This window comes from Rhinolophus hipposideros, assembly GCF_964194185.1.
Source record: "Rhinolophus hipposideros genome assembly, chromosome: 20".
In the NCBI taxonomy this organism is placed as follows: Eukaryota; Metazoa; Chordata; class Mammalia; order Chiroptera; family Rhinolophidae; genus Rhinolophus; species Rhinolophus hipposideros.
In genome coordinates, this window is record NC_138066.1 from 43,059,404 (window position 1) to 43,081,289 (window position 21,886).

The window sequence follows — 21,886 nt, forward strand, 5'->3', positions numbered from 1 at the left end:
AGTGATACTATTCAGAGAACAACAACAACAAAAAACAAACTCTCGGAAATTACAAATAGTATGGCAGAATTTTTTTTAAGTCCAATATAGAAAGTTTAAAATTGAAAGTTGAGACAGCTCTACAAAAAATAAAGAAGGCAAAGAAATGGAAAATAGAAACAGTAAGAAAGAGAGATGTAAACCTGAGAGGTCCAAGAATCAGAACTGCAGAGTGACGACAGAGAGAGAGAGAGACAGATAGACAGACAGACAGATACCCGGGGAAAAGAGAGGAAATTATGAAAGTAATGACTGAAACCTTCTCTAGAGAGGAAGAACACAGCTCAGTTTGAAAGGCCTCCTTAGTGCCCAGACAATGGCGGCGGGGACAGGCCCAGGCTATGGCGTGTCACTGTGACACTTCCAAACGCTACAGACAAAGGGACGATCCCAAAGGCTTCCAGAGAGCGGGAAAGCAGGTCACATACAAAGGATCGGAACTTGAGTGGCGAAGGATAAGTTTAAGGAATGTGGGCTTATTCTGGCAAGGCCACCCTACTTCCAGGATATAAAAATCGTTTGATTTAGATATATTTGTCACTTCCAAAAATAGTTCTAGTGTGTTAGGCAGAGTGGGGGCTCAACTCTCCTCAGTGAATCCAAAATCCCCTATGTGCCTCTCTCCAGGAGAATCTATTTCTTTTCTCCTTAAATTAAGGGAAAAAGTATTACATTTTCCTCCTCCTCCAATTTCTCTCCACCTCTTCCTTTTCCTTTTTCTTCTTTCTTTCCTCTCCCTTTCCCCATTTTTACTTTCTGAGCCTTCACACTTTTGCTGTGTCTATTTCTGTTATCTCCTTCTCCCTTTCTCTTTCCACAGAAGTCTGTGTTTGTCTAATAATTGGCAGGAGAGATCTTTTTTTTTCCTTTTTCTTTTTGCTTTTTAAGTGATGAATAGTTGGCGTTAGATCAAAGACAAGCCCTGTGGTTTTCTGGCTGCTCCAGAAGGGCGGTGCAGCTGGCAGCCGTCCCAGCTGCCTGGTGATAGGCATGTGGAAGAGATACCAAGCTCACAGGTCACTGTGTGTGTGTGTTCATGTACGTGTGTTTTTCAGGCCAACAGCAGGCTGAAGCAGATTGAGAAGGAATATACCCAGAAGCTTGCCAAATCTTCTCAGGTAAGAACGTGAAAAGAAGTGAAACCAAAACAAACAAAAAAGAAAGCTACATAAAAGCATTTGTATTTTAGGTTTAAACTTATTCTCTTCCGTTTCTCGTGGATTAGTATCACATTTTGATAGGTATATGGATAAATAATATATGCTTTTAATATTTATTTATTTAAAAAGTTTTATTTAGGCATATTGAACCATTTAACACACACACGCACGCACAATCAGATGTCGTAAAACTAGCCTGTGCACTTGAACAAGCTGAAACACATTTCACACGGGCAGGAGACACACACTTCCATTTGTGATGTAAGCAGTCTGATACCATCTGTGCTTCTTTGCAATATTCCATTTTGCTGCACTTTCTAAAGACTGCTTAACAACAAAATTTAAAATAACAAATATTCTGCGTTAAATTAGCCATTCAACTGTGGACTTCTTTGGGGAAAAAGAAGAATTATAAGTGCCTACGCCCATATCTCGCTGTATGTTGTTACTATAATAGTTTTCGGATAAAAAAGACCAATAATTGAATGCTTGTTTCTACTTGACATGAAGCTTAGAGTGCTTTTTCTGCACACGTTGTTATAATGACACCCCATAGTGTCATTTAGGGAATCCCAAACGTTCCTTAGTTGTATGAGTAATTCTAAATAAATAAATACTAATTTTCATTTTACAGGGGGATAGCTTAAGCCATTTAATTTAATGGACATCATAACTAATGACTGTTAAAATCAGCTTTTCTTAATTTTTTGCATGTACATGTGCTATGTGGTACAAAACTGAAATTTACGTACCATTTTATGAGTTACCACACGGAGGGAGTAACAGCAACACAACAAAACAATAATAAAATCAAGAATTTTATGGGGCACTAAACATATTGACTCATTCAGTCTTCATTCACAACAACTCTGGAGTTAGGAACTATGATTGGCCCCATTTTTCCAATTGAGAAAATGAAGACTCAGAAAAGTGAGGTCACACAAATTAGCAAATAACTAAGCTGGGACCCAACCTGGAGCTGACTTTGGAATAGAAGCTCTTAACCTTGCTATCCCAAGCCTGGCCCAGTTCCTCACATTTTTAATATGGCAAAACTTTGGTGGGAATAATCACGAAATGTCTCTGATTCTACAATTATTTCTAAAACATCAGTATGTTATATAATCCACATCCCATTAGGAAAGCAAAAAGTCTTTGAGTGAAGAGTCATGTGTTTATTTAAAAGATGATTGTCTTGACTGCCATTATTCCAGGCCTTCCTTAAGGAAAGAACATGGGGAATATCCCTTTTAATCCGCTAAGAAAGATTCTTATAATCAAAAGAAATCTTAATACTCCAAAAGTTAAAGTTTAAACTAAGACATGGAAAATCCTCAGCTGGCATACTCTTTCATTTTGCTTATTTTGCTTTATGCTAAGTGGGGGAGGCAGACCGAAAGTGAGATATAAGATAACTAACAAAAAAATGCTTAAATAATGAGAGTGTAAACAGGAGTATTTAAGTTTATCTAAAGGAATGTATGAAGAAGCCTGATTAGTTCATATTAGAGCAAATTAAATCTAAGTTAGTATGGAAGAAAGCCTAAGCTTTGGAGTCCAGCCGACCTGAATTTGAATACCAGCCCTACTACTTACATGACCTTGAGCAAGTTACCTGCCTTCTCTGGAATTCAATTTCCTCATTTGTAAAATGGGGGAGTAAGACTTACTTCATAGGATAGTTTTAAGTATTAAGTAGCACAATGCCAAAAAAGTGCTTAGTACAGAGCCTAATACCTAGCAAAGCACTTAATGATTGTTAGCTCTTATAATAGTAGTGTTAAAACTGCAACAGAGAAAGGAAAGGAGAGAGTGAGAAATAAAAAAGGCATGGAAAGAGCAAGAAATTATTTATTTTTAACTTTTTATTGTTGGGTATTTAAGAATTGATGAAAATCTCCCTCCAAAATTTGGAGAGGCATAGAGTTGCTAAACATTTTCACAAGTAAAAACATGAAGAAGGAGGAGGAAGAGGAAAAGAAGGAGGAAAAACCAATTAGTAACAACTAGTATTATGTACTATAACCATCATTTCATAAGTGAAAGGACAGTGTAACACCAAAAAAGAAAAAAAAAAAATCTTAGAAAGGTATAATGACATCATAAAACATAATCCATCCTTCTCGTAAATGGTAGGATGACAGCCTCACATTGATAATATTTTGTTTGCTCATCTTTAAATACGAGAATCAGTGGTTGACAATCAAGTCAGTTCAGAGAAATACAGTATTTAAAAATGAACATTATAAAACAGAACGGTGAATTGACGTTTTCTGTTTTCCAGTGATAGTTTACTGGAACCTCTAACTCATAGCTAAGCTGAAGAGAATGCCAGAAACAAAGTTGCTTAACTGTTTGTTAGGTTTTTTAAAAATCTCTCTCTAAAAAAAAAGGTAATTAGGTAAATGCATTACTAATGAATGCATTGGTACCCAGATCATCTGGTTAAATTTGGAAAATATTTTAAATATTTTTCCCTTAAAGGGAGTTACTTAATCTTTAAGATTTAATCAAGCTTTTAGGACCTAGTAGACCATGTACACCAGTCCGTTGTCGTACCCAGGACTGTGCCCCTCGTGGGATTCTCACGTTCTTCACGATGGCATGTTTGCTTCATCTCTGGGCACACTCCCAAATATCATCCTATCAGAATCACATATTTATTCTTCTTATCTTAATATTACATATTAACCTTGCCTTTCAATTTTAGTACGGTTTTCTCCCACTCACCTGACTCACTTAGTGGCCATTTGTCAAAGTACAGGTAGTTATGGAGAATACTAAAGCTGGAATGCCAGCAGTGCCCACCCACTGGCAGGGCCGCCTCCCCACGCTCGCTCCCACAGACCTCACACCTGGGCATGTTCCTCATGCCCCACTTGCCCCCAGCCTTCATGTCACTCTCCAGAGTGGCCACCCAGAATGCAAACGGTGCAGAGAAGCCACTCTTCCACCTATTTTATGAGGCAGTGTTCACACACCTTCCCAAGTATGCCCTGTCTATCGTATTTTAAAGAAGAGCTTTATAAAAATCTCAAACTATACTATGACCTGAAAAACAATAGGATGAGTTAAAGGTGAAATCTTAACCTGTATTTAGAATCCTGGTATGTTTAAGACTTAATACAACCACTAACATTTATGCAAAGTCTTAATTGCTTAACAATAATTAGTATCGATTGCAGTTTTCATGAGTTAGGCTGCTTACCACATCAGCTCCAAATTGCTCTCCTTTTCCTTCCCAAAATATTAATTTTTAATATTCATATGGAAATGTTCTAATCCAGTTCTTTCTCTGAAGCTAATACAGGGTAAACATTTTATTGAATGGTGGCATTTTGTTTTATGGTTTTTAATTATGATTCAATGAAAACTTGTGGGGTTTGATTATCATTGTGTAGGTTAGTTTTCATTTCTCTCAGAAACTTTTTACATTATTATTCTATAAAAAGGCTGGATTATCTCAATATAATATTTCAGGTATTTTTTAATGTACTATGATTATAGTTCCACTACTTAAATATTTATTGAGTCCTAGTTGAGTGTGCTGAACTAAGATGAAATTATTGTTTTATACTCCATATCTGCAGCCTAGTTTTGTTCCTTACCCAAAGCACATTAATCTAGTTAGAATGATTAGTTTTCAACCTTAAAGTAAATCTCAGATCTGTTTTTTTAAATTATCCGTATTTTAGCCATTTCTCTCTCCATCAGAGAGAGACCCTGTCTATCTATTTATCTATTCAAGGTGTTTCACCTTAGTTGTTTTGACACCCTCCCTATATCGTCTTCATAAGTTTTCAAAATAACTTCTCATAGAGATGCTCACTATTGCCCCCAAAGACTCTCATTATCCCCCCGAAGAATGTAATGTTTCACTTTCCACCCAAAAGCAAGGATGCTCTCCTCAGAACATCCTGGACTTTGCTTGTAGTTCCTTCAAAAACCCGCATGGATTTCTTTTTGATGTACTATTGTCATAAATCTGAAAATGAGAGATCCCTGTTTCATGTCCTCATGGTCATTTGAAGAACTTTAAAATATTTTTATCTTCAGTCAGTTATAAAGCTAATCTAAATCTTACTTTTATTTATTTATTTATTTTTATACAAATTGATTCTTTTTTAACTTTTTTTTTTTTAAGTGTGTTTTTCCAGGACCCATCAGCTCCAAGTCAAGTAGTTGTTTCAATCTAGTTGTGGAGGGCGCGGCTCACACTGGCCCCTGCGGGGATCGAACCCGCAACCGTGGTGTTACGAGCATCACACTCTAACCAACTGAGCCAACCTGGCCGCCCCATAAATCTTACTATTTTTTAAAGAAACAAAATCGCTTTGTACTTTTAAAATGTATTGCATGATTGTGGTGGTGGATATATAAATCTATACATGTGATAAAATTGCAGAGAACTCACACACACACACACACACACACACACACACACACACACAGAACACATTATAGAATTAAACTCACCACTTCTACAAAACTGTAATTCAATCAACTTGAAACACTGCAATAGTCATTAAAAGAGTAAGTTATTTTTACTATTTGGCCCCGTGTTCTTATAAAATACCAATCTTAAGTTTCATGTTGAGCCAAGGAAATCTGGCTCTTTCTTATCTCTGGCTCCTCTTGCTCTGTGACTGTGAGTGAGTTGATTATTCTGTGCCTCGGATTTTGACACTTACTATAAGAATTTAACCTTCCCTATTTCCTATAAGTGTTGTGAGGATTAATGGAATTTATGCTAGATTGGAAACATTTAATCAAAATTCAAAAAACAGATGACAACGTCTTCATTCTCAGTAAATGAATTCCTCTACCCATAGAAGAAAGTTCAAGTTTGCATTTAAAAATATTAACTTACTGCTATTAAGTATTTTGTCTTTATTTCTCAGTTTTATTAATATTTGATTATTTACAAATCTAAATGTGAAACTTTGTTACAGCATGTTTGCTCACTTCTAAAAGCATAAATACTCCATATTTTATTGTAAATATGTTATTATTTATGTCAGTAGCAACAACTAATATTTTTCTAGGACTTAGCTTCTGGGAGACTCCAGGAAGTTTCTATTTATTGCCTTATAGTGCTGTAATTTAGTTTTGCTCACCTCTAAATACAGTGGTTGTCATCAAATAATAGTTGGAAAAACTGAGCTCGGAAACGATAAATAACTTGTCCAATGTTTCTCACCAACCACCATCATCCCATAGAACCAACAGAATTAGATTCCAACCCAGGACTCAGGTTCTTTCTTTTATTAGAAGAAACAACCATTTCCTGCTGTTAAAAAGTCATCACTATTGAATTTGAAAGGAAGTGGATACATCCAAACCAGAGCAAAAGCAAGGCTGTTAGTAAGCCCAGTAAATTCGAAGGTCCTTCATCAGATGATTGGGGAACTGGGAGGGAACCAAGTCATGGTGAGAACTGATTCTGAAATAGACTATGACAGGAACCTCTGAAATGACACTTTTTGGACCCAAATAACTTTCATGGATAGATATCACTTAGGAAGAAAGCAACCTATTTGGAACGATGTCAGAATAAACTCTTCATTCTCAAACCTTGTTTAAATGGAAAACAAAGTAGACTAGTTAGAGACACCAATTAGTGCAGCAATTCATCTGGCTGTGGATTCCAATCCTGCCTGTCTCCTTGGTGGGATGTCATCTTCAACAGCGTCAAATGTGGGACCTCTTCCTATGCCTCTGTTTTTCCATTTATAAAAGAGAGGTGGTAATAATGCTTGTCTCCCAGTAGTAAATGACATAGGAACTTAAAGTGCTTAGCCCAATGCACAAAAATTAGTGAATACTCAAGAATCACTGTGTAGAATTAGGTAACTGAGAAGAATGAACTCTGTTATTTTCTTTGCTTATTACAGTTCAAAGTATTACGAAAGGCAAAATAGCTTTTTTCATTCTAATAAGTCTATTTCTCAGTAAAATAAAATCTGACGTGTTTCATATTTTTGAGATCACAGATGTTCTTCTGATGAGTAAATATTGTGGAATGTTATAGTGGAAATGTCTTCCAAATATATTTGGTTCAGCAGTTCTTCACCACTCACAGTTTTATTACAGTCTTTTATTGTGTGGAATTTCATGCATTATAGTGTGTGATATGTTAATTGAAAATGTTTAGTTCGTTGAATAGAGTTTTGCCAAATCCATTCTTTTGTTAAGCATAAATACATATAAAATAGATGCCTCTCACTGAAGAATGTGAAGTTATAGCATGCTGTTTTCATTTTAGATCATAGCAGAACTTCAGACAACCATTTCCTCTCTGAAAGAGGAAAACAGCCAGCAGCGGCGTGCTGCAGAAAGGCGGCTGCAGGATGTTACACAGAAGTTTGAAGATGAGAAACAGCAGCTGATTAGAGATAATGACCGAGCAATCAAGGTAATCTGAAGACTTCAGTAACCAGTGGTACCAGCTGCTTTAATGTAATTAAAAGGAGGGCCAGAATCCCAGCAGTGGGCAGATGAATGCAGGTATTTGGCTTGTTCACACAGCCTGCAGTAATTCCATTCACCGGACTTTACCTTTGATGTATCCAGTGACTCAGGCTGATTTCCCTCTCAGAGATCACATGCCAGCATAAAAAGTCATTTTTGGCAAGCCTCGTCCATTCACGTTGAACAAATATTTGAAAAATACCCTGTCCTCTCTCTTGAGAACCACTTTGGAACTGTCTCTTGAAATTAGAATGACTGCTCTAGCCCAGGACTGCTGGTTAATAACTTCAGAAGTCAGCTTCCAATTTACATTCTCGTCTTTGCCCACATCCTTTCATTATGTATTCGCATAATGAGAAATAACCTGTTTGAGGTTTGGAATGCCAACCATTTGATGTGCTTTGACATAGTACAGGGTAGATGAGTTGCTGCTGAGAACCTCGGTTGTTTCCAAATGGCTTCAGAGAATCACACCTTTAACAGCAACAGAAAATTCCCTGGACTCTGATTCTTTAGGTGATAGGCAGTTAGATCTCAAAGTGGGTTTTTTTTTTTCTTGGCTTTCTAGCAGCGAATATTATTGTAAGTGTCTACACCATGCTGTGTTTAATCTGTGAGGAGAAGCATCTGGAAACCTTTATAAATAAGATTTAAAAGAGAACAAAAAAAAGTTTTAAAGAATTCCCAGCAAAAGATTATTTTTCAGTGATTTTACTGTGTTACAACAATGCTTAAAGCGTTTAGAGTAATCATACAAAGCAAAGAAAAACAAAAGAAACATTTGTGTTTTATCACTGACCTTTTCTGTCAAACCCCTCCATCATTCTCTTCTATAGGCCATCCCAGTAATTTCTGGGAAAGTTAGTATTAATGTAAGTGACTTTTATGTGTACCCTTTAAGCCTGGATAACACTGAATAGAATAAAAAACCTTAAGATATGGACAACACCTAGGGAGGCCGTCATAGGCAGCCTCCTCACTTTAGAGGGGAGCACTTACTTTGTTATTAATGAGATTTGCCCTATATATTTCCATCCGTGAGCTTCCTCCCACCCTCCCCATATTCGATGTGAGACAAAAAAAGATACTTCCTTTTCATATTTTGGTAATTTAGAGAAATCTTTGAAGCTCTTTTCATGTATAAATGCACAGGAAATACTTCTTGATCTATATAACTGTTCTGCTTTGCAGGAACTGAGTTGAATACTTTAAATTCTTTTAGTTCTATAAAACTTTCATTTTAAGTGAATTTCTTTGTCAGTGATGTCCAAATGCCAAGTGGTAGGTAATTTCCAAATTTTAAATAAATAATTGAATCCCAATAGAAGCAAAAAGGGAAAACGTAAATTTATAACCACATAGTTTCTTGTATTGTTTCTTAAAGAGTAAAAAAAATCTTGAGAGAAGTACAATTAATGTAATTGCCTATTTTTAATTATTTATTTTTGCAGTTTTAATCCATTTACCTGTTGAAAGGGAAAACCATTCTGATCCTAATTTCCAACAAAGTAATTTCCACCAAATAATAGAAGCTGAATTTAAAAGACGGCAGTACGTGTGTGTTTGTGTATAAACATACATATAAAATATATTCCAACACATAATATATATATTTATGACCTCCAAGACATAGGTACCACAGGGACCTGAAAATAATTAAAATTATAATGTAGACAAGATATATTTCAGTTTCTTAACTCACTTAGATTATGTATAAAGTGAATGGTATTTTTTGATTTTTACTAACTGATAATTAATTCATTAGCACTCATTGCCTTCTTTTTTTTTTCAGGTTATGTCACACACACACACACACACAAAATAATAGAAATAATAGCTGATATTTATTCAACATGTATTATGTACCAGGCTCTCAGCCAAATATTCTCATTCATCTAATGTTCCATTATCGCATGCAAGCCTTACAGTAATCTTTCTGAGGATCTATCATCCCCCTCTTACAAATGGGAAAACTGAGGCTCTGAGGTTAAATAACCAGCCCAAAGTCATGCTGCGAAACAACTGGCAGAGCCATGATCAGGTCACAGTCGTTTTGCGTTAGAAGCCTCAGCTATTAACTGTCACACCCGATACCTCAGTCTCTACGTTCTGGGTATGAAAGGGCGTCAGTGACCAAGTGCAAAAGAGAGCCTGGATGTCCTCACGCTCCTTTTCTGTTGGCCTGATCGTAATAGCACTTTTGCAACAGTTGTTTGAAATGGAGGTTCTAATTATATTGGAGCGTTTTAAACATACAGATGCATAGATAGAGATACTCAGAGAAAGAGACGCAGTCACTGTGAGACTTGTATGTGGTTTTCTGAAGCCAAATACGTTTGTCTGCATATAAATTAAAATAAGCTCCGATATACCTAATATTTTGAAACATTAAATATTACTGTATTTAAATATTACTTGTAAATAGTTCTATAAAAAGAGTGTGCATTCCTAACTGTGAAAGGTACTTCACGCCACTTTCTGGGTTGATGAGGACCTGAGCTCTCAAGCTGGGAATGGAGAATGGAGATGAGAGTAAACCTAGTATTCACTCTGCCAGAGCTTGCAGTGTTTCTGTGGGTACATAGGGCTTTCGTTAAAGTAATTCTTTAGAGAAAGGTTGACGTGGGAAGTAGTCTACTAATCCACTCACTCACAGGGCCACCAGTCTGGCGTACTATAACTTGATAAAACATTTCTGGAGCATAATTTGGCTATATCTATTGCTACTAAATGGCCTGAAAGCCGTGCCTAGCCCTTGACTCATTTCCAGAATTTGCCCTGAGGCAGCAATGAAAGAGTTGCACTGAGCTTTAGCTAGCCAAACAGATGTTCATTCCAGCACTCATTCATTTATCCAATAAGTATTTCTTGAGCTCTAATCGTGCTTGGCTGCCACAATACCAGCATTTTCTATCTCCTTTCTATACTTTATTTTTAGCACATAAACTAAAAACTATGCAATATTGAAAATGATATTGGAGAAGGAGATATTTAAGGATATTGAAAATGTTCACAAGATAGTTTTCAATGAAAATGCAGTTCATAGAACATTTTGTACATATGAGGTCATTTTTGCAAATAAAAGTACCTATAAAGAGAAAAATGACTGGAACCGTATCAAAATTTTACTGGTGGATACCTCTGAGTGGTTGAATTTGTGGTAACTTTATTCTTTTATCTTAGCTCTATATTTTAAATTATAACATCACTTTTACAATAAGAAACAATAACCGTTGTTTGGTAAAAAGGGAGGAGCCACCAGCCAAAGGAATCCAGTGGACGTTAAGAGAAACGCAGTTGCAGAGGCCAATAAGCAGGCAGGATCCTTGCTAAGAAATGAGGAAGCGAGATCTTTCACAGAAGAGAGTTCCTGGAGTGTGAGAGAGTTGTCAAAACAAATGCATTCTTATGAGTGGCTCTTTTATGCTGTACTATATACCCTATCTTAAAGAGTTGAGAGGGGAAAAAAAAAATCCTCTTTATCACTTACTTACTGCATTAGTGTATTTTTTACCTTCAAAGTCAAGCTTCTAAAAAGAGCTGTCTTTGATGCATAACAAACCACTCCAAAACTTGGTGGTTTAAAGCAATAACCATGTTATGTGCCCATACTTCTTTGTATCAGAAATGCAGGCAGGGATGGGCTGGGTGGTTCTGCTCAATGTGTAGCATTGGCTGGAGCTGCTCATGGGGTTACATTCAGCAGGAAGCGTGGCTGGGGCTGCAACATCCAAGATGGTCCCGGGCCCTCTGCATATGGCCTCGCTCTCTGGGTAGTCAGACTTTTTCCATAGAAGCTGGCGCCTAAGAGAGAGTGTTCCAAGAAGTGAAGGCAAACCTGCACTACACTTAAGGCTACCATAGGCAGATTCACAGTGGCACTTCCAGCACATTCTATTGGTCAAGACAGGTCCCAGGGCCAGCCCAGAACCACGGGGAGGGAAACAGACATCACCTGTCAGTAGCAGAGTTTATGAGGCCATCTTCAATCCACCACAGTTGGTTATGCTGAATGTCCCGTTTTCATCTCCCATTCATTCCTTACCTGTACAAAATAGTAGAAAGAAGAAAATACATCTATATTCCTACCACTCAGGATCAACATTGTTAATTAACATTGTGGCATATTTACAAACATCTTTTTTTTTTAAAGAAAATCTTCTCTGTTGTTTTTGTAAAAATGGATTATAGCATATGTTCATCAATAATTGAAAATGAGGAGGGGGAGGTAAAAATACTTTAAGTCACCCCAAATCCCATCACCCAGAAATCTCTACCACAGCATTAGGGTGAACATCATTTCAGATATAATGGAAAAAGAGAAGGAAAGCCAGATAGACTTTATAAAAAGGGATAAAACTTTAGAGTCTGTATTTTCATTTAGTGTAGAAAAAAATCATTTAAGTTAATTTTGCTTAAATTCAACAGATGAAAGAAACTAGAGTGAAACAGAAGGAATTGTTGAACTTTTGGACAGAATTTGATTTTTGGTTGAACTATGAGTATATTAATGTACTTGGGCCCATCACCCCTCCTCACCACCTTCTGCCTGGAGTAGTATTATTATTTTTACACTGTCCAGGTTTATGATATTTATAATTTGTCTTTCACCATAACCTTTATTTTTCACTCATGCTGTGTCTAGTGGATGTCACGCTTACCGTATCAACTTCATTCCCAAAGATTTTATTCTGCTTTGGTTCTTCATTGGCTGGGTTTCATGGGAAAGTAGTTTCTTCAAGATTCATGGTACTATCATCCCTGAGTTTTTTCTTGTCTAACAATGTCTGCCGATTAACCCTTATGTTTGAATGACATGTTAGAGGGGAACAGTGTTCTTCATCACATTTGTTTCCATGAGAACTGTACACATTGCTCATCTAGCATTTAATGTTGGGGGGTTGGAGGGACAAGACTAACTTGTCCCCTGTGTAGATGATTTGCTTCTTCTGAGGGTTTTTGTCATGTAAGTTTAATAGATGAACCGAGATAAGTTCAGTTATTAACCAGGATACCTCTAAACGTTAGACATCAATAGCAAATGTTACTGAAGCTTAGTGATTCTCTCCTCTCTTTAAGCAAAAATTGATTTGTGGTGTGTCCGCATTTTCTCTAACCTGAGGGAAGGGGAGGAAGAGCTGGAGTAGAGACATGTGTGCAGCCTGGCTGGGCCAGCTGTTCTCCCTTCGTTCCAGGGTTCACACTATGTAAACGCAAGAGGTCATTCATATCCATCCCTCTGGGCTTTGCACTATCCCGATTTGGTGTTTCTGCTGTGCTGGCACCCTCACAATCCCTCAGAGACAGACAGCCCTGCTACTTACCTGTTTCTCCACCACATCCATGTCTTCTTCTCTCAATCAGAAGAGGAAAAAGATGAGGCTACTCACAGTTTTCCTCTCTCCAAATTGGATGGTATTAATGAAGATTCTCAGGGTTTTGATAACAAAATGATGATTCGGGGACATTGGCAGATTTTGAAGTTGAGTCACTGTGCAACTCTCTAGTGCGCTCCAGAATCATGTTTCTTTCCTTGACCACAAGACGCTGAGGGTTTACTTGGCTTTTTTTTTTTTTTTTGTATTATGTCTATCATTACGTATACCGTTAGTGCATTTCTGCTAGTTCTTACTGTCATTTACTCACTTCGTTTGGTGCCAGAAGAAGGAAATTCAGTCTACCATCTGACCTTAGAAGTCTGTTTGACTCTTTGTAACCTTTAGCAAGGAATCTATGTTAGTCAGCTATTGCCACAATAATGCTACATAAGAAACGATCCCCAAACTCAGTGACTTATAGGAACAAACATTTATTTTTCTCGCAACATGTCTATAGATCACTGGCGTAGCTCAGATGCAGGCTGTAGATTGGCTGGGTTTGCATCCAGGTTTTAGATTGGGTTCAGGCCTGACTCCACATGTCTGCACAGTCTGCTTGGACTAATAGCTGTCTGGGGTTCCCTCCTCGTGGTGGATTACAGGATTGCAAACGGATTGGTAGTAAAACAATCTCTGCGGCCTCAGCCTCAACCCCATTCACCTCAGTGCGCAGGGAAATGATGGAGCCACTCTACGGAGAGACCATGCACATCTAGGAGCAATGACTGAATCTGCCATATTGTCTATAAAAACTGCCCAACCCCCTGCATCACTTAACCGGGTTCATCCGCCATTTGGAACCCTCTTCACCATCCCCATGCCCTATCTCCTCTAACCCCTCTCAGCATTCCAACACCGGCATTACTCAAGACCCCTTCTGTTTTCTCTGTATACGATCCCCTCCCTTCATGAAAGTATCCACGCAAATGAAGTTTGAATTTCCACCTCCACCCAGACATTTCTTCTGAGCTCTCAACCCACATTTCCAATTACTATTACACATTTTCACTTGGACAGCCCATAAGCTGCTCAAACAAGACATACCTCAACTGAATTTATCGTCCTCCCACCCTTGTTTTACGCCCAACCTCTTCTTCTTGTATTGATTATCTGAATTCAAGTACCACCATCACCCACCCAGTCACTCCAGTTGGATTCTGGAATCCCCTTGAACGAATTCTTCCCCTCCCTCGTCTCTCTTAGGTCCATTCCTAGAAATAATGCCTGAATACCTCCAAACTCATACCCTATTCTCCAGTCACTAGTTCCTACCTTCTTAGCCAGACTTCCATCGTCTCCGACCTCGCCCATTACTATCCTGTGTAGAATCACCGCCCATAGCTCAATACTCTTAAATCTGTCCCTCGCACCGTTGATAAAGTGACCTTTCTAAAATACAGAGCATGTGGTTTGCTACTTAAAATCCACCAGTCGCTTTCCATTGGCTGCAGGATAAAGCCACCCTTCCCAGCGTGGCATCTGAAACACTTCATGATCTAAACCAGCGGTTACCAAGGTGGTGTCCTCAGACTACTGTGGGTCTCTGAGACCCACCTTTTCAGGTGTCAAACCTATTTTCATAATCACATGAAAATGGCACTGGCCTTTTTCATGGTGTTCACATTTGCACTGATGAAAAGCAGAGGTGGGTAAAACTGCTGGTGTCTTAGCGTACGACAAGCCATTGACTCTGAACTCTGCCAGTCGGCATTGTTTTCTTCACCACCACGTACTCGTAGTCATGCTTCAAGAAAAGGAAGCAATCTCAACCCTGGAGAACATATCTTTTTCATATAATAAGAAGTACACATAAAGCACTTCTGCATACTGGAGTAGGATGGTTGTCTCAAGGAAAAGCGGTTCAGCATTTGTTTGAACCCGATCTGATCTCAAGTCACTTGGAAAGAATGATTGACAGGCAAGCTATCCTTATTCAGCTTTGAGATTCCAGCATAAGTTTTCTTGAAAATGAAGGAAGTGAGCCTGACTTGTCAAGGACAACTAACTAGAACGATAAAATTGGAGCTTTTAAGCAAAAATTAGAAATTTGGAAAACTTGTAACCTCATTGTAAACTTGACAGCTTCTCAAAACTTAAACTTTTCTGATAAGATCAGTGGTATGTATGGCTAAGGATGTGAATGAGAAGAAAGGGGGAAGAATATAATGAAATGTATCAACATTTGGAAGATTCAATAGCTCACTGAACCACTGTTTTCCAAATGACCAATACCTGATGTTACAAAACCATGCATGGGTAAATATCCATTCAAAGTACAGGAGACCAATAGATTTTACTGTAACGGTATACAGAGTTCCCTGATAGAGTTTCAGAGTCTACGTTGCAACTAGCTTTTAAGAAGCTATAGTTTGTCAAGTTTTAATGTAGTCACAAGGAATATTGACAATTATCTGAAAAGGTTACAAATACCCCTCTCTCTTCCAGTAACTTATTATATCTGTGTGAGACTACATTGTCTTCCTACACTCTGCCCAACCAATATGTTGCAGGACATTGAATGCAGAAGCAGATAGGAGAATTCACCCACCTTCTGTTAAGCCAGGCATTAAAAAGATGTGCAAGAATGTAAAACATAGCCACTCCTCTCACTAATTTTTTTTGCTTTGAAAAATAATTATTTTGTATTAAAAAATAGGATATCTATGTTCACACATAATGGTTTTACTACTGTTATTTTAAAATGCATTCATAAACAAATGTTTTAATATTCCTTAGTTTTCATTTCCAATATGGTAGATATCAATAGATACATAATCCACATAAACAAAACCTCTTTGAGGTTCTTTAATTTTTAAGAGTGTAAAGGGGTCCAGACGTTAAAACCTTTGAGAACCGCTGGCCTAGATCTTGCCATTCTCTTTCCCTCATCAACGGTCAGTCCTCAACCGTCTCTGTGACCCCAGGAACTCTGAGGAAAGTTTTCCCTCAAGATTTAAATGTCATCTTTCCTGTGAAGTGTCAGAACAAGAGGCTCACACCAGCTGTGTTCATTCCTGTGGTGAAGTTTTCACTGTACTTTACTGCTGGTCCACAATCGCTTACCCAAAACCTTGGGGGGTGGGGGGGGGTGCTGCACATCAGAATCTGTAGATTCTAGGAAGGTGATATGGTACCTCCACCTCATCCCCCAGGACGTGTGGGACAACACCCTGTACCCACACATACAAACGCACGGGGAAACGCATGAATATCCCCAATAAGGGGAACAGGTGGAGACTACAAACCCTCTCATCATCAGTCAGGTTTTGTTGTCTCACAACCACAACCTCTCAAAAATAATTCACAGTTTTCAGAGGATCTTTGGACATCAGGATTGCAGGTAGGAGATTGTGAACTGTGTTTTGATTAACCAACGAGTTCTCTTTCTCGCCAACTAGACTCTAAGCTTCTTAAAAGCAAGCACTTACCACAATGTTTGGTTCAATGGAAGGGCTAGAAATATGCTGAATAAATAAATATATGATGTTCCCTCATAAATCAAGGCTCTGAAAACTAATAATGTCACTTAATTATTTTACTGATGGCAGCAAGCTTGTAAATATTTTGTGATGCTATAAGCAGATATGCGAAAATAACTTAGGTCTTGTGGTAACAGTGGTATATTTTGCCTGATTAGGCAGCTGCTAATAAAATACCCTACACCTTGTATAAATTATCTGAGGCCATAATTTGTATGCTCCAGGGAAAGGCCCCTGAAAGGCTGTACACTGAAGCCAAGTTATCTAAACGTTAGTTAGCACTCTCTTCTCAACTCACAGAAGTTCACTGGGGGAAACTGTTAGAAATACTTCTATAGAAAGACTGTGGAACATTCTCCTGCCATCACTGCACCACCAGGGCTAAGCCCTTTCTTTGAAGCTAGTGTATTGAAAGTTCCTCGCTGTGAAGCCAGATGTCCAAGCAGAGATTTCATATCAAGGAGAAACGCTGTAAAATTTTTGCTTGCAGGCATAGAAAAGAGGTTTGAAAGCATTGATGCTTCTCTCCCTTGGCCACTGACTGGAGTTCACGAGAAAAGGTCGGCTGCCAGTAGGACATCTAGAAATCTGGTCTGTGTTACCAGAAGGGCTTGAGGGGGGAAAAAAGAATATTTCATAAGATTGGGCAATTCTCACTGCTAAAAGCTTACAGGAATCCATTTTCCAAAGAATAAAATTACAAACCTCATTGTGGGGTTTTAGTAGCATTGAGAAACAGAAGGAAATCTCAGTGCCAAGCATCAAATGGCTTTGTTTGGGACCTGTTCATTATTTAATTCTTGTCTCCCCTGCATGCACATCCTAAGGGCGCAGAGGGAAGTGGCATTTTCTTTGTGCCCTCCTGAATTAGAATTAATAATGCTAAGAATAGAAATGTATTTTCCATCCCACCCAAGAAGGCTTCCCTGTTCACTCAGAAAGGAAGACAGCCATTCAGTCACAGTCACATAAAGCATAAGTGCCATTTTTCAGGAAGAATGCTCTGGAAGATAAGCGTGGGTACTGTGTGGCAGTGAATTATGACCTTGCTTCCTAGAGCAAGGAGAAGCAAAAACAATAAGTGAGCAGAGAAGAAACGAACAGAGTATTTCACCCCATACCTTTCCTCCGATTCTGCTCTCTAGAAAATTTTTCTTTTATTTAAAGACTAGTTGAAGGTTATTTGTTCAGTGGACAAAAATCCCTCAAGCACTAAGAAAACTATTTTTGGCTCCCGACATCCTGTCTTGTATATAACCAGGGAATCACTAGGGTTTGATGAGTGAATGTATGACTGACTGAAAGAGTGATTGAAAGAACACAGGTGGAAACAGATTCTCTTTCACCAATGGCTAGTTAAATTTTACTCTTTGGAAGTCACAAATGACTATATGTAGTTAATTTTATTATTGCATGGTTCAAAATATGAATTGCTTTGGTTAATCAAATATTGGAACAAACAGACATCATTTAGTTTTCTTAGTATTTAGAAAAATTAACAAATAACTATTTGGAAGTATTTTAATCTTTAATAATTCTGAACTAATTATAAGAATTAAATAATCAGAAACGATTTCAAAGTCAGTGTGATGAACATAATGAGCACTGAAATATACAATTGTTTTTAAGCCTCACCAGCCAAAATGACTGAATGAGTACTGTGTAGGAATGATTCACTTGTGCATGTACACATAATTATACATATATATATATATGTATTTACATAAACGCGCATATTCAGAAGCACTTGATTATATAGAATCCTAACTTTTAGAAGACTTGATAATGATTTAGTATATTCATTATATTAAATAATCTTGTGATGTCTTGATTTAATTGGCTGTTTGCCCATTCTCTAGCAGAAGCTGGGTTTCTGCTCTGTTCCTGCTGATTCTTAACCAACCTCTCTCTCTCTCACCATTTATCAATGTTGAAGTTCCTGCCGCTTCTATTTAACTATCATGATATTATCTCTTGCCTCTCATAATTTAGTCCTAAAGAATGGAACATCCTGCTCTTCTCTTCCTGTACTCCACCCCCCAGTTTTAGCATCGGTGACTGCAACACCCAGTTGTTGTGCTGGTGCCAGCTTGTAATGGCTTGAGTGAGCCGACTGTTGCATTGTCAGCCATTCTGCCCGCTGGAATGCACGCACCATGGAAATTACTGCACATTGCTACAAGTATCTTTTGAGAGGCAGTTATTAAACATTTACCAGCAGCATACCACTGCTATGACAGTTTCCTTGATGAAACTGACCTCCCGCTCTGATGCCTGTGGTCACGGAGATGCTCAGCCCTGTCCACAGAGAGTGTAAGAACGGGCAGGTGGAGCGATGGTATTCCACTGTCCCCCTCGCTGCTCTTTCTGGCTACCAACCAATGGCTTGCTCTGCTTTTTCTGATGTGTATATGACTCAGCTCTTCCAAATATGCCCAGAAAGACCCTTTCCTAATTCCAATATAATACAGAAAGTTTACAAAGTAACCATTTCTCTAAATAACAGTGTTGTTTCCCCACTTCTAATCATTCCCTAACTCCATGAAACATTTGACTATATTGACCAACAATTTTCCTTCTAGAACGAGCTTTTTCTATCAAGGGCTGGCTAGTAAATATGTTAGGCTTTGCAGGGCACAGGGTCCATGTCCCAATCGCTCATGGTATGAATGGCCTTAGACAATATATCAACAAGTGGGGGCATGTCTGTGTTCCAATAAAACTTTATTTACAAAAACAAGCTGGGTTCCAAATTTGGCCTGCTGGCCATAGTTTGCTAACCCCTGTTCTAGAAACTCACTCTTCTCTTGGTTTAGATGATACTTCTTTTACTTGTCTCCTTTGCTGGTCTCTCTTCCTTCTCATGGGTGTTCCTCAGGTCGGTGTCCTGGGCCTTCCTCCTCCTTTCCTTTCCACGCTGAGCTCATCTCCTCTGTGACTTCAGCTGTCACTTCTCTAGAGATGATTCCCAGAAGCCTCAGCCTAATTCCTGGTGGGTCCTCTATCTCACACTGCCTGTAAATCATCTTCTTTTGGAGGATGCACTATTTCAAACTCAGTAACTACGGCGTTGAATTATCGTCTTCCCTTCCAAATTGGCTCTCCTTTCTAGTCTGTAGGGTTACCCCAGCCATTCTGTTTCCTGTTAGAAACTTTGGGCTCATTTTTGTCCTTTCTTTCCTTTATCCCAGTTTATCTCAAGTCCACCAGAGCCCTAGAATGCATTTCTTATTCCTCTGATATGACCCTATTCAGAGCCCTTTTCAACTTGCGATTGATTTAAAACAGCCTCCTCTCAGCTGATGGCCCTGCCAAAAGTCTCTGAGCTCCAGTGCAGTAGAAGAACTCTGCCAGAGAGATCTGAAATCACTGACTGATTCCCTTGCCTTAGAAAGAATGCTTAGAAATCAGTAGGAAAAGACTAACAAGCCAGTGGGAAAAAAGAGCAAAGGATATGAACATAGAATTCACCGACAAAAAGTAATACCCAGCAAACGTGAAAAATATGCTTATTTCTCATTCCCAAATAAAGAAATGTAGATCAAAACTATGAAATTTTGAAGGGCCTGGCTGCCACCTGATGGGCATAAATCTTGAAGTTGAAAAACTACCGAATGATAGTTTTTGCCGGGGTCATAAATCAGTGCAGCCTCTTTGGAGGGCGTGGGGCAGAGGGGTGGTATCTCCGGCCATTTTAAGTGCACACCACTTTTGGCCCAGCAGTTCTACTAATAGGAATTGACCCCTTGGATATACTTGCAAGGATATACAATATCTTTGTAGTGTTATTTGAGCAAAACGCTGGGGAAGAAAATAAATTATGGTACATTCAGACAATGGAATGTTAGAAGGGCATTTTAGAAGAACGAAGTAGATCTCTATGAAAATGAGACAAGATTGCCTATATGTAGTAAGTGAAAAGAAGGCAAGTGGCATACATTTAAAAATGCCTGTAAAACAAATACGTCACGGAGATGTAATGTACAGCATAGGGAATGTTAGTCAATAATATTGTAATAGCGTGGTACAGTATCTGATGGTTGCTGGACTTATGGTGATCATTTCTTTAGGTATATAAGTGTTGAATATCTATTTTATATACCTGGAACTAATATTGTATGTCTGCTGTATTTTAATAAAACTTAAAAAAAATTATGTAGGAGGAAAAACACAAAATTTAAAAATACATGGTTATAAATAGCAAAAAAATATAGTTACGGGGATATAAAGTATAGCTTATATTTGATAATATTATAATAACTACAGATGGTGTCCAAAAAATGTATTCACATCTCCCCCCATCCCACCCCACCCCGCCAGTAACAAATGTATAAATGTGTTTCTTTCTGCATTCTTTTTTTTTTTAAGATTTTTTTTTTTATTGGGGAAGGGAAACAGGACTTTATTGGGGAACAGTGTGTACTTCCAGGACTTTTTTTCCAAGTCAAGTTGTTGTCCTTTCAGTCTTAGTTGTGGAGGGCACAGCTCAGCTCCAGGTCCAGTTGCCATTGCTAGTTGCAGGGGATGCAGGCCACCATCCCTTGCAGGACTTGAACCAGCAACCTTGGGGTTGAGAGCCCACTGGCCCATGTGGGAATCGAACCGGCAGCCTTCAGAGTTAGGAGCATGGAGCTCCAACAGCCTGAGCCACCGGGCCGGCCCACATTCTTTTTTTTAAATTTATTTTTATTAGGGAATATTGGGAGCAGTGTGTTTCTCCAGGGCCCATCAGCTCCAAGCCGTTGTCCTTCAATCTGTTTGTGGAGGGCGCAGCTCAGCTCCAAGTCCAGTTGCTGTTTTCAGTCTTTAGTTGCAGGGGGCGTAGCCCACCATCCCATGCGAGAATCGAACCAGCAACCCTGTTGTTCAGAGCTTGCGCTCTAACCAACTGAGCCATCCAGCTGCCCCTTGTATACACTTTTTTTTTCTAATTTATTGGGGTGACAATTGTTAGTGAAATTACATAGATTTCAGGTGTACAATTCTGTATTACATCATCTATAAAGCCCACTGTGTGTTCACCACCCAGAGTCAGTTCTCCTTCCATCACCATATATTTGACCCCCTTACCCTCATCTCCCTCCCCCCACCCCCGTTACCCTCTGGTAACCACTAAACTATTGTCTGTATACACATTTTAAGAAAGGAAAAAACTGTATTAAAATTACACTGATGGTAACCACTTTGAGCACCTCTTGTAATTGCAGAAGTCAAACGTGACTTGTATTTACCTTTTGTTTTCGGTATATATCGAGTATTACCATTTTAATAGTTTTTTCCTTTCTCAAAATGTGTGTGCCTTTTTTGGCACCTTCTGTATGTATGGTGTCAGGTAGTTCCTAGATTTATCGGGGCAATC

At 38.5% G+C, this 21,886-nt stretch overlaps 1 protein-coding gene across 5 annotated transcripts in view; it reads left to right on the forward strand.

Annotated features, from left to right (window-relative positions):
- The window catches only part of CEP112 (centrosomal protein 112), a 343,959-nt gene that overhangs the window by 254,667 nt on the left and 67,406 nt on the right, over positions 1–21,886 (forward strand). For all 5 annotated transcript variants that reach the window (XM_081028160.1, XM_081028161.1, XM_081028163.1 and 2 more), the window contains 2 exons: positions 1,095–1,157; positions 7,465–7,614. In XM_081028160.1, coding sequence (XP_080884286.1) covers positions 1,095–1,157; positions 7,465–7,614 — 213 coding nt within the window. The remainder of the gene's footprint in view (positions 1–1,094; positions 1,158–7,464; positions 7,615–21,886) is intronic.